General features: G+C 33.3%; 1 protein-coding gene across 1 annotated transcript; it reads left to right on the top strand.

The window, feature by feature from the left end:
- The first annotated feature begins 11,237 nt into the window (after positions 1–11,237).
- LOC139880869 (probable carotenoid cleavage dioxygenase 4, chloroplastic) lies at positions 11,238–13,065 on the top strand. Its single transcript, XM_071865509.1, has 2 exons — positions 11,238–12,562; positions 12,684–13,065. Exons 1-2 carry the CDS (start codon positions 11,238–11,240, stop codon positions 13,063–13,065), a joined length of 1,707 nt encoding a protein of 568 aa, XP_071721610.1.
- Positions 13,066–14,437: the final 1,372 nt, after the last annotated feature.

Here is a 14,437-nt window from a genome sequence, read left to right as displayed (position 1 = left end):
TCAAAATACTTAACTTGTTATGACAATTTGCCTAGCGCACCCACACTAGCGAAAGCGAGGATATAATTTGTTTGAGACAAACTTGCGTGAAATAATAGAAAGAAAATAAAGTAACTGATAACACGACGATTTAACGTAGTTCGGCAAAACCCTGTCTACGTCCACCCCAAGAGTCTCCTTTATTCTTATAATATAAAAGAACCCGGTACAAGAAAAAGTACACTATGAGTTAAACCCAAACCCAAGCCCCTTATATTTTAGTATAAAATCTAAGTTTCTCGTACACTCTTTTACACTCCTTACAAGAATAAAACTCTCAACCTCACAAAGAAAGGTTCCCGTTGATGTTACTGATCAACTCCCTATCTACTTTGTGATACCTCACAAATAAACACACTCCGCTGATAAGCCTTATCAACTATGTTTTTCCTTTTGTGATATTTGATCCTCTCTCTGGATGCCTTTACTTCCCTGCATGGCCTTCTTATTTATACATGAAATCTCACATACAAAAGCCATCAACTAAACATTTACCTACAGGTGGAAACAAGAAACAATAAGAGCACCTTTTATGACTTCACACTTGCTTTAATAAATTTCTCAGCCACTTGTGAATCATGTGAAATGCTTTACCATTCTTTCTTTGACTATAGTACGAGTAGTACCAACATTTATTCAATAATTTTGGCTACTACTATTTATGTATAGTAAACCACATGTAATTCATGCATCATCATTTATTCAAGTAAAATGTTTGTCAACTTTTGGACAACCGTCCAACAATCTCCACCTTGACGAACATTTAACTTCTTCGTCACCAAAAATACTAACACCTAGTATTTCCACTTTTGGCCTCAGTTATCCCCGCTACACACACCATGAATCACCTCGGTCCTAAACCCCGATTCAAATAAAACGGCCAATAATCATGTGCATCTAACCCTGTCAACTTACCTAGTCGACACCGGAGAGGAGTCTCGAATCACCTCTTCCACCACAGTAGGATTTTCCTTCTCACCATCGTCTATCTCGGTCAAACATGTCCCAACATGTTCCCGACCTGTTTTTTGCGTGCACGCTTTCGAAACCTTCGAGACACGAGTACATTTTGTACTCGACCAGACGATATAAACCCTCATACTTCTCTCCCTTCAGGACCTTCACGCCACGTGTGATTTTCATAACTCCACCTACGACCCAATATCCGTATCCTTGAGAATCCAACACGCATAAGGAAATTAGATTGTTGCACATCCTTGGTGTGTACGCCACACTACCAAGAGTGTAAGCAACTCCGTGAAACAATTTTTTTTTCTTTTTTTTTTCACCATGCAAACACCCTCAACATCACATGTTGAACCATCACCTAAAGTCAACACCCCGCTTTCTTTAACATTAGCTTATCAAAATAAGCTTCCTTGGAACACACATGCATCATACAACCAGAATCTAAAATCCATTCATCTTGAGCAGAAGTAGAACTTTTGGAGATTGTGAGAACATCTCCCACCGATACATTAACTGCTACCGCAGCTGATGAACCCCCAGATTTATCTTCACCATTCTTCCAGAGTGGATAATCCGTCCTTAGTGACCCCACTCATGACATTTGAAGCGCTGGATACCCTTAACGTCGTCTCCTGATCTAGACCTACTGTTATCACTAGATCTCTTCTCGGCAAACCTTCCCCTTCCATGCCCAACCATAGCAAACTCATGCTCAAAATTGTCACTGGATCTTCGTCTCTTATCCTCTGATAAGATTACCGGTACTACATCCTCCATCTTTACAGTATCCTTTCCGTAAAGAACAGTAGTGACCATAATATCATACGAACTGGGAAGAGAGGTAAGAAGAATAAGGGTCTTATCTTCTTCCTCAACATAAACCTCCACTTTTGCAAGTTGATCAACCAGACCATTAAACACATTTAAGTGTTCAAAAATATTCCAGTCGTCATCCGCCATCTGAAATGGCTCCATCTTAAATTGCATACCGCCGTTTCCCGTCATCTCCAAACAAAAAACAATCCGATAAACCTGGATACGCTCTGATACCACTTGTTATGATAATTTTCCTAGCGCACCCACACTAGCAGAAGTGAGGATATAATTTGTTTGAGACAAACTTGCGTGAAATAATAGAAAGCAAATAAAGTAACTGATAACACGACGATTTAACGTGGTTCGGCAAAACCCTGCCTACGTCCACCCCAAGAGTCTCTTTTATTCTTATAATATAAAAGAACCCGGTACAAGAAAAAGTACACTATGAGTTAAACCCAAACCCCTTATATTTTAGTATAAAATTTAAGTTTCTCGTACACTCTTTTACACTCCTTACAAGAATAAAACTCTCAACCTCACAAAGAAAGGTTCCCGTTGATGTTACTGATCAACTCCCTATCTACTTTGTGATACCTCACAAATAAACACACTCCGTTGATAAGCCTTATCAACTATGTTTTTCCTTTTGTGATATTTGATCCTCTCTATGGATGCCTTTACTCCCCTGCATGGCCTTCTTATTTATACATGAAATCTCACATGCAAAAGCCTTCAACTAAACATTTAGTGAAAACAAGAAAGCAATAAGAGCACCTTACTTCACACTTGCTTTAATAAATTTCTCAGCCACTTGTGAATCATGTGAAATGCTTTACCATTCTTTCTTTGACTATAGTACGAGTAGTACCAACATTTATTCAATAATGTTGGCTACTACTATTTATGTATAGTAAACCACATGTAATTCATGCATCATCATTTATTCAAGTAAAATGTTCGTCAACTTTTGGACAACCGTCCAACATAACTATTGGATGAAAACATCAGCTTTTGACCCTTGGATTAACTGTGATGTTACCATTTAGATGAAAAAGGGGGTCTCGATGGTTTGATTCTCGTGACATGTGTTTCAATAGTCTTTATCAATTGTTTGTTGTTGTGTTGGTTTATTCATTGTTGTATTGGTTCATTTTGTTATTGTAATAGGACTAGATCTTTTTGATCTATTTTAATTAAAAAATTAATGTTTTTCACCAAAAATGAATGCAGATGAAGATATTGATTGAAAGTGTTATACAGTTGACATCCCGGTTATTTTGTTTACATTAATATTATACACTATTTCCTGTCAGGTGATCTAGGGGTGATTAAGCATGCGATGACAGTTGTTGGTAATGATTTTATGTGTTAGTTTAATAGAATTTATTTATTATTTATTATTTAAACCTCTGCTACCTTATATGCTTTTGTTATAGTTATGCTTATTCTTTCCAGTTTTGTGGTGACTTCCTGGATAAGAATGATATTGATATACTGAGAAGACGTAAAGCCACGATAATTGCAATTGACGCTTTAGTCAATCTTGGAAATATACAACATGTACATCAATGAAAAAGAGAAGTACATATTTCTTTTGAAAATATCTTATGGTTTGTTCAATGTTTGTGTATTAGTTTTTATAGGCATATGTTTATTAGTTGCCGAAATAATGTCTAAACTACCTCTTCATTTTTAATAGTTGATCTACTAAATCTGGTCTAATTGCTGTTTATGTTAGTCTTGCTTTTGGTACTTTATTGTTAAAGATCAATAAATATTATTTACTATATCTCCTTCTTAAGCAGGACTAAATGGATGCCCAGAGGAGATGCACTGAAGATCAAAATTATGATCAAAAAAGTTTGTAGTTTCCTCCCAATTACCTGAACAAACTGGTTGCCAGGTAGGTATTTAATGTTTGATTGACAACTAACACGGGGTTAAAATTATGATGATAAATAAATGTAAGTGTTTGAAGTGATATGTTTTTTTGTTGATTATATAGACAATGACGGGAGTTTAAGTCGATACAAATGGACAACATTAAGTTTTTAAGGTAATTACTCTATCTCTTTATCTCTTTATACTATTAAAAGAAATTCGTTCGTTGGAGGTGGCAAGATGGGCATCACAGCATCAGTGGTTTGTATTAAGATGGGTCATTATGGTCTTGATGATCCATACATGATTCCTGCTACTATTTGGGCCATTTGGTTAGCGCAAAACGATTTTGTTTTCAACGGTAATTATTCTTGTTGGGCCGCCATTGTCCGACAAATCAAACTCTCTTTGGGCCACTAATTTCAAGCTATGCTTCGGTCATCAATCTTACGTGTGGGACTCAAATCCTGGACTTTTATGTTATTCAATGTAATTCAAGTGTGTTAGGCTTTTTGATAGTTTCAAACTTGGACAATTGTAATAGTTTCCTTGTATCGGGTCTCTTTCAGTTTTTTGATGAAAGGCCCTCTTTGGATATATGATATGATGCTTCCTTTTCGCCAAAAAAAAAAATGGATACTTTCATGTTCTCCTACACAAGGAGTTTGTGTTCAACATTCGTGTTAGTGATATCACTTTGTAATACACCTACTTTGCATATATACTTTGTTAAAAATGTAACAGAATGAATTGACATTTTTACCCCCATGAACAGTAAAAACTCATGACATTTAGTATAGTCTAAAAAATGTAACAGAATGAATTGACATTTTTACCCCCATGAACAGTAAAAACTCATGACATTTAGTATAAGAGTATAATATAATATAATATAATATATAATATAATATAATATAATATAATATAATATAATATAATAATATAATATAGTGAAGTCATTGGTGCCATTAATTAATCTATATACGGAGTATCTAAAAGATATAGTCAAAAATTAATCTATATATCTAAAAGATATAGTCAAAATGAATAGTGAACTTTTCAAGCTTCACAAATGCACACCAAATTTTTTACTTTTTTATAATTCAACCACACCTCTATAATAGTTAACTTTATAACTATTATAAACTTATCACAAACTTTTCACATTTCATAATTTGACCATTACACTTTTCATCCATTATAAATTGACCACATACTTTTTACTATCTAATAACTATTCATTATTTTGGTTATTATTATTATTATTATTATTATTATTATTATTATTATTATTATTATTATTATTATTATTATTATTATTATTATTATCATTATTATTATTAAACCAATCACATAATTTTTCACTTTATTATTGTTTAACTTTTTTTCTTATTATAAATTAACTACGTAACTCATTTTTTAATAACTGTTTTATTTTCAAGCTTCACAAATGCACACCAAACTTTTTATTTTTTTATAATTCAACCACACCTCTATAATAGTTAACTTTATAGCTTTTATAAACTTACTACAAACTTTTAATATTTTATAATTTGACCATTACACTTCTCATCCATTATAAATTGACCACATACTTTTTACTTGTAAATGTTCAAGAATAGAATAGAATTCTACACTTGAAAGATAAAAATAGCAAGACTTTGTTGCTAAAGATTAAAATAGCAAGACTTTGTTGCTAAGTAGGTTAGAATAAATAATGAAAGTGTAGAATAGAAATACTTAGAAGATTAAGTGCATTATTTGAAGATTTGTTATCTTATACAACTCTTGATTACAACATCTATTTATAGGCTAAAAAACTAACTTTCTTAACCTCTAAGAAATCTTAGGAGCTAAGGATCACGAATACCGATAATTACTTAACAACTAAGGATACTAAAATATCTATGTATCCTTAATGGATAAGAATACTTAATGGCTAAGTATTCTTAATAGTTAAGAATACTTAATAGCTAAGAATACTTAATAGTTAAGTTTTCTTAGTAACTAAGTTTTCTTAATAACTAAATTTTCTTAGTAACTAAGTTTACATAACATAAGATTAATGTCTAATAACAATCTTAGATACATTAACACTCCTCCTTAAGATTGTTGTTGGACATCATAAGTCGAGTCTTCAATTGATCTAGCTTCATTCCCGTGAGAGACTTTTTAAGTATATCTGCCAATTGATCATCGGAGGTGCAGTATTTCAGCTTGACTTCTCTATTCTTCTAGGCTTCTCGAATAACATGATATTTGACATTGATGTGTTTTGTTCTTCCGTGTTGCACCGGATTCTCTGCTATAGCAATAGCAGATTTGTTATCACAATATATGATTGTTGGACTGTCTTGTGTAAGATCAAAGTCGGACAACAACTTTCTTATCCAAACAACATGATTCACAGCAGACGCTATTGCAATATATTCCGCCTCTGCAGTAGATTGTGCGACAACACTTTGTTTTTTTGAGTTCCAGCAAAATGCACCTGAACCAAGATTGAAAACATAACCAGAAGTACTCTTCATATCATCAACACTTCCAGCCCAATCACTATCAGAATATCCTTCAAGTTTCACATCTTTGTTTCTCTCGAACATAATCCCCAGATCGAGAGAACCTTTTAAGTATCTTAAGACTCTCCTGGCAGCTCCCAAGTGAGAACTAGTTGGTGAAGTCATAAACCTTGATAAGAAACTAGCTGCATAAGCTAAATCGGGTCTTGAGATTGCCAAATATAATAGACTCCCGATAATACTTTTGTATAGAGTTGGATCAGCTAGCTTATCTCCATCTTCTTTAGACAACTTGCAATTTAAAACAAGTGGTGATGTGACTGGTTTGCATGAAAACATGTTGAATCTCTTGAGCATGTCACTTGCATACTTTTTCTGAGAAATATAAACACCACTAGTTTGTTGATTAATTTTCATGCCAAGAAAATAATGCATGAGTCCCAAATCTGACATTTCAAATTCAGATTTCATTTGTTTCTTGAACTCTTCAACAAGATTAACGTTGCTCCTGATCACAAGTAAATCATCAACATAAAGAGAGATAATCAGTACCTCTTGAGAATTTAATTGTTTCACATAAAGAGTTGACTCATTTGGACTTCTCTTGAAATTATGATTTATCAAATGAGCATCAATCTTAGAATACCAAGCCCTTGGTACTTGCTTTAGACCATAAAGTGCCTTATATAGTCTGTATACTTTATATTCTTGGCCAGCTACTTCAAAGCCTTGAGGTTGCTTTACATAAATCTCCTCATCAAGTTCAGCATTCAAAAATGCAGATTTCACATCAAGATGATGAATTTTCAAATTGCGTTGAGCAGCTACAGCTAACAATAACTTGATCACGTCATGACGAGCAACTGGAGCGAAAGTCTCTCTAAAATCCACACCGGCAATTTGAGAATATCCTTTCGCTACCAACCTTGCTTTGTGTTTATGAACTGAACCATCAGGTTGAAACTTAGTTCTAAACACCCATTTGACACCTATTGCATTCTTACCCTTTGGCAAATCAACAAGCTTCCGTGTTTCATTTTTCTTAATCATTTCAAGTTCTGCTTTCATGGCTTCATTCCATTCATCGTGTTTGGAAGCTTCAATATAGCTTTTGGGCTCCATAACAATGTGATTACAAGACTCGTAAACATCAGCAATTTTTCTGGTTCTCAAAACTTCGGTGTCAGTTGTGTCTTCGACCTCAAATTTTGGATCATCATAATGAGATTCATTTTGGAGACTTGAAATAGTAGCTTCATGCCTTTTAACTTCTTTCATCTTCCAATCCCAATAGGCTCCTTCATCAGCAGTCACATCTCTACTTTTGTAATCGACATGCGAGGCCATGAACAAGTGTTCAGTTGTTTCCTGATCTTCCTCAGAAATATTTGCTAACTGAAATTCTTTTGTTTGACCCAGATTTTTCTTTGCTCTACAATATTTCTCAACATGTCCAAACCTTTTGCAAAAATTGCACTTAAAGTTTGGTTTATCTTTGAACCAACAATCAACTTCTTCATGATTTGTATTTTGACAAATTTTACATGGAGGAAAAGTACCTTTGTAATTTCCTTTTTTGTACGTGTTTTGTCTTGAATTTCCATCCTTGTTATTTTTGAAAGAAGCTTGAAAAGCACCTTCAACCTTTTCTTCGGATCTCATAGAGACCCTTTGTTCTTGTGCTTGAAGCTTACTGGTTAGTTCAGAAACCGTAAGCATGCTAATATCACAAGATTCTTCTATTGCGGAAATTTTGGCTTCATACTTTTGAGGAACACTTGTCATTATTTTTTCCACCACTTTATGGTCTGAAATCTTGTCACCATGAAGTCTAATTTGATTAACAACATCCATTATTCGCGATGAATAATCTTTCACGAGTTCATCATCGTTCATTTTCAACAATTCAAACTCTCCTCTGAGAGTCAATAATCTGACAGCTTTTACTCTATCAGAACCTTCATAGGTATCTTGGATTTTATCCCACACAGCTTTTGGTGTGTCCAAGTCTATTATTGAGGTGAAAATTTGATCAGCAAGTCATGAATGTAAACAGGTAAGTGCATTATCTTTCTTCAGCAACTCTTCTTCATAATTTCTTAGTTGAGCAACAGTTGGGTTTGCTCTGAGTGCTGGAGGATCTTCATTAGTCTCTACAACCTTCCATAAACCTTGAGACTTCAAATACGTCTACATCTTTACTGCCCAAATGTGATAGTGCAACCCATTAAATGATGGAATTGCTGGAGCAGTTGAACTAGATGCCATGTCTAGTTTAAAATTTCTTTTACCGTGAATAAAATAGCCCCTTAAGAAAAAAGCTCTGATACCACTGTAAATGTTCAAGAATAGAATAGAATTCTACACTTGAAATATTAAAATAGCAAGACTTTGTTGCTAAAGATTAAAATAGCAAGACTTTGTTGCTAAGTAGGTTAGAATAAATAATGGAAGTGTAGAATAGAAATACTTAGAAGATTAAGTGCATTATTTGAAGATTTGTTATCTTATACAACTCTTGATTACAACATCTATTTATAGGCTAAAAAATTAACTTTCTTAACCTCTAAGAAATCTTAGGAGCTAAGGATCACGAATACCGATAATTACTTAACAACTAAGGATACTAAAATATCTATGTATCCTTAATGGATAAGAATACTTAATGGCTAAGTATTCTTAATAGTTAAGAATACTTAATAGCTAAGAATACTTAATAGTTAAGTTTTCTTAGTAACTAAGTTTTCTTAATAACTAAATTTTTTTAGTAACAAAGTTTACATAACATAAGATTAATGTCTAATAACAATCTTAGATACATTAACATTACTATCTAATAACTATTCATTATTTTGGTTATTATTATTTTGGTTGTTATTATTATTATTATTATTATTATTATTATTATTATTATTATTATTATTATTATTATTATTATTATTATTATTATTATTATTATTATTATTATTATTATTATTATTTTACTATTATTATTATTAAACCAATCACATAATTTTTTATTTTATTATTGTTTAACTTTTTTTCTTATTATAAATTAACTACGTAACTCATTTTTTAATAACTGTTTTATTTTCAAGCTTCACAAATGCACACCAAACTTTTTTTTTTTTTTTATAATTCAACCACACCTCTAAAATAGTTAACTTTATAGCTTTTATAAATTTACCACAAACTTTTCACATTTCACAATTTGACCATTACACTTCTCATCCATTATAAATTGACCACATACTTTTTACTATCTAATAACTATTCATTATTATTATTATTATTATTATTATTATTATTGTTATTATTATTATTATTATTATTATTATTATTACTATTATTATTATTATAATTATTATTTTACTATTATTATTAAACCAATCACATATTTTTTCACTTTATTATTGTTTAACTTTTTTTCTTATTATAAATTAACTACGTAACTCATTTTTTAATAACTATTATATTGTTATATATATATATATATATATTATAAATAGTTTTTCCTATTTTATTAAATAGTTTGTACCAATCGTTGATGTGCGTCTCACTTTATTGATTGAGCATTTGAGTCTTTTCTCTTGACAGGACGAAAAGTAAAACAAAAATGATGAATAATTACTTTCACGCTTATTACAAATCAATCACATAACTATTTTTGGTCGTTCCTCGACAAAATGGAAAAAAATGATAAATAATTACTTTCTCAATAATTAGCTATGCAATTAATGTTAATCAACGGTGAAGAACCGGCGCAAAGTCAGGTCGCCCAACTAGTTCTGGCTAAGTTGGACTCAATAGATTCAATTTTTTCACAAGGTAATTAGGTTATCTATAAAACAACAGTAATACTACTGGAAATATCAGCTCCCTTATTTATTAGCTTAGTGTATCTTCAAATAGATTATGTACATGTATCTTATACCAGCCAGATATTACATATTTGAAGTTATTAAATCATGTTCCACTCCATTGACAATGGTATTACATCTGATAATATTGCTTTTCTCGGTCACGATCATCAAGGCAAAACTACGTATGATAAACTGGACTCATACAAAGAATAGTACTTGTTTAGACGAAACCTAACCCGCCTAAGTGTTGTTCTGAGTTCTGACATTGTCATCTTATTTACATTGGACGCGGAAATTGATTACAAATTGGATTTCCAGATGTCAATTGATCCATGACGAAACCCATCCTAGATTTTCAAAGTTGTCATAAATTTATAAGGCTTAATAAGCACCAAAGCATAAATGGACGTCCAATACCAGTATTGATAATAGAAGAAAAACAGTAGACAAGTACATTCAAAACTGTAAACAAACACGTAAATTGTAACATTTGCACTAGTAGTTGTCCAATAACGGTTTCTTTAAAAAAGCTGCTTAATAATTAAAAAGATATCGATACAAGACATTGTATCCTATGTGTTAAATCAAATCAGTTGATACTAAACATTGCAAACCCATTCCTAAAATCCAGATTTCTTTTACACTCTTTGAGTTTGCCTTTCAAAGTTTCCATAACCATGTCTATATTTCATTTTGTTTAGTTTATGAAATCAAGGTAAGAAAACAAACCTACAAAGCACATTCACACTATTCATCCTCAAGTTCACAATTGACACATTTTTGAAGTGCCAAAATATCTTCAATAATTCGTCCAACATTATTTTGCAATAATATCTCCTATCTTCTGTTCAACTGATAGACTATGTCTTGTAAATGTGAGCCACAAACCAATCAATTCACAGCTTGTTTATTAAGACACGTTTAAAAATGAGTACCGACTGCATACTAGAGTACAAATTTTTGTCACCTGTATACTTGAAAACACGATTGCCATCTAACGAAGATTTAAGATTTATTCATATTAACATATTCTCTACAAACGTTTTTAAAGATTTTAGCAATGGGAACAACATTGTTCAGTTCGATCTGTACGCCTCTAATTAATCAACGATGCACCATTACCAATTTATATCCTCTCTCAAGTATAATGAAATCTGGTTCAAGATTCATCGTGTCCGTTTCCAGGCGAAATCAACAAAATGTACAGGTAGCAAGAATAACTGAAAAAGGGCCGGAACAAGGAGCGAACCATACTCATTTCGATTCAAGAAAATCTTTACTCGAAATTTTTTTCGAAACCCTTGAAAGAGCAATCATCAAATTCATCGATCCTCCTCTTCACTTATCAGTAGACCCAAACCACGTCCTATGTGACAATTTCGGACCGGTTGATGAGCTAAGCCCCACTGAATGTGACGTCATACATGGCTCATTGTCCATCCTTTCATGTCTTAATGGCGTGTATATTCGTATCGGACCAAACCCACAGTTTACCACTAATGGTCCTCACCATTACTTCGATGGTGATGGGATGATGCAGTCGTTACGAATTTCTCAAGGTAGAGCTACGTTTTGTTGCAGATATGTGAAAACAAATAAGTATCTTTTTGAGCACCAAGTTGGATCATGCATCATTCCAAATATTATCGGAGGTATGCAGGATCTTGGTCCCTTTATTGCTCGTGCAACATTATATGTTGCACGAGCTATATTGGGACACTATGACATGTCTAAAGGTTTTGGTGTTGCAAACACTAGTGTAGCGTTTTTTGGTGGTCGGGTGTACGCATTATGCGAGTCCGATCTTCCATATGAAATCAAAGTGAAAGACGACGGTGACGTAATAACGTTAGGTCGTCATGATTTTAATGGTAAGCTCACCTTAAACATGACGGCCCACCCCAAGGTTGATCCCGACACTAAAGAGGCGTTTGCATTTCGTTATTGGGCAACACGGCCTTATTTAACTTACTTTCGCTTCGATGCAAATGGAAATAAGCATCCCGATGTTCCGATTTTCTCCATGAAACAATCATCACTATCACATGACTTGGCTATTACTCAAAAGTATGCAATCATTTTTGACATTCAACTTGAAGTGGATCCTATGAACTTTATTCGTGGACGATGTCTAGTAAGTGTTGATCCAACGAAAGTCCCAAAAATTGGTATTCTTCCACGATATGCAACAAATGAGTCCGAGATCAAGTGGTTTGATGCGCCTGGAATAAATATATTACATGCTGTTAATGCGTGGGACGATGTTGATGATGATGGAAATGAAGTTATCGTGTTGGTGGCGTCGAATATATTGCATGTGGAACATTTAATGGAGCGGATACATATGATCGAACCTTGTATGGAGATAGTAACTATTCACTTTCGGACAGGGGTGGTGTCAAGAAAATCTATGTCTACTAACAACTTTGAGTTACCTGTGATCAATCAAGCATATGTTGCCAAAAAGAACAGGTGACAAAAAAACATCTTTTGAACTAAATTTTTTGTTTGATCTATTGGTTTATTTGCACCTCTACCCGTACTTAATAATCCGTATTAGTCTTGCGAGAACTAAAAAATTATCATATGTCAGGTATTTTTACTCAGCGATAAATGAGAAAAGACCGCTAAAATCATCGATGGTGAGAACGATAGGGGTGGTAAAGCTTGACATTACAGCATCATCAGAAAACAATACTAAGGATAGAAACAAGCACATTGTGGCTAGTCGGATGTATGGCGAAAACTGTTTTGGAGGCGAACCATTTTTTGTTGCAAGAGACCCGAAAGATCCAAACTCGGAAGAGGATGATGGTTATGTGGTGTCTTATGTGCACGACGAAAGTTCAGGTAAGTCGAAATTCGTGGCCATGGATGCTCGATCACCGAGTCTAGAAATTGTTGTAGAAGTGAAGCTGCCTCAACGAGTGCCTTATGGTTTACATGGGATATTCATTAGGGAAAATGATCTTTAAGAAAATGTGAAATTTGTTAGTTTCGGTTGGTGGTGGATTAATACTTTGAATACAATAGATTCTTGTATGATGTGGACTAAAGTAGTAATGTTATCTAATTGATATTACTTCTTATTTGGCTGTTATAGGAAGTTATTACTACATTATTGGGGTAAGACATCCGATGTATTTATTTATAAATAATCTATCGTAGTAGAGGTTTAAGGACATGTATGTGTGTATATTTTGATTCTCGTTCGGTCCAAGGTGTTAGCCAAGGTGTGTATTTAGCCAAGGTTTAAGTTATTACTCCGTACGATGTATTTATTACTACGAGTCTACGACAACCTCTAATAAACCAAGATGTTAGCCAAGGTGTATGCTTATTAGTTAAATTTTGTTAGATTTCAAGTACCCATAATTGTTAGCGAATTATCAATGTTCATCTATTGGTGTCTTTTTCGGCATTTTCAAGTTCATGACAATTGATACCAGGATGATGTAAGCAAAAGATGAACCTTAAGTCCTTAAGTGAACAGAGAAACCTGCCCGTTATGACAAAAACAAATACTTACCTACTTTGAAATGTTACTTAACACAAGAAACCCGCCCGTATTTCCACCTCGAATCATGTTGCTCAACATCAATATATCAATATTCAATATACAAGTAAAAATAATATACAAGAGTGTGGGCAGAACCACATCAAGGTAATATTGAGGTTCCGATTTTCGTGGCACACGCATGGTGTACGGGAGTTTTTCAGGTGATCGCGTAAATTTATTTGGGACCCTTTGGACAACAGGTATATCCTTGGCAAAAAAAGAGATAAACCAATCAACATCCAAAATGTTTGTAAAGATAAAAGAAGTTAGATAGCAAAGCGAACACCGAGTAGCATTTAAGTTCTTGAGAAATCCAACTTACCTATTGTCTTTCCAAAATGAATGATGATCCAACTCAGGAACAACCAAAGTAGCATTTGAGATATGTGCAACCACTACAACATCGGTTATCTGAGTAAAGATCACAAAGAAAAATAAATAAAAAGTTAACCACAAACGAAATAACATAATGAGATTAAATAAGATGCAAAAGCATGGAAGTTTATTCCAGTACGCTGCTGGTTCAGCCCTCCACTAGGCAGCAATAAGTAAATAGCCATTTGACTGTATTTCACGAACAGGAGCTGCGTACACAACCATTTTAAGCTATAAACATTGAACTTCAAATATTATATTAAGGGGTTGTTTGGTTGGCGAAATCCCATGGGATTTCAATGGAATTGGAATTTATTTCAATATCACGTTTTTTTTTTTTTTTTTAAAGCAACTGTATTATACTAGGAACTAATTACAAAGAGTTTCGAGTATTACATCGCACAATCACTCAA

The sequence above is a fragment of the Rutidosis leptorrhynchoides genome, chromosome 1 (genome assembly GCF_046630445.1).
Source record: "Rutidosis leptorrhynchoides isolate AG116_Rl617_1_P2 chromosome 1, CSIRO_AGI_Rlap_v1, whole genome shotgun sequence".
Taxonomy (NCBI): domain Eukaryota; kingdom Viridiplantae; phylum Streptophyta; class Magnoliopsida; order Asterales; family Asteraceae; genus Rutidosis; species Rutidosis leptorrhynchoides.
Note: the sequence above shows the minus strand (reverse complement) of the source record. Positions and strands in the feature narration are given on the sequence as shown.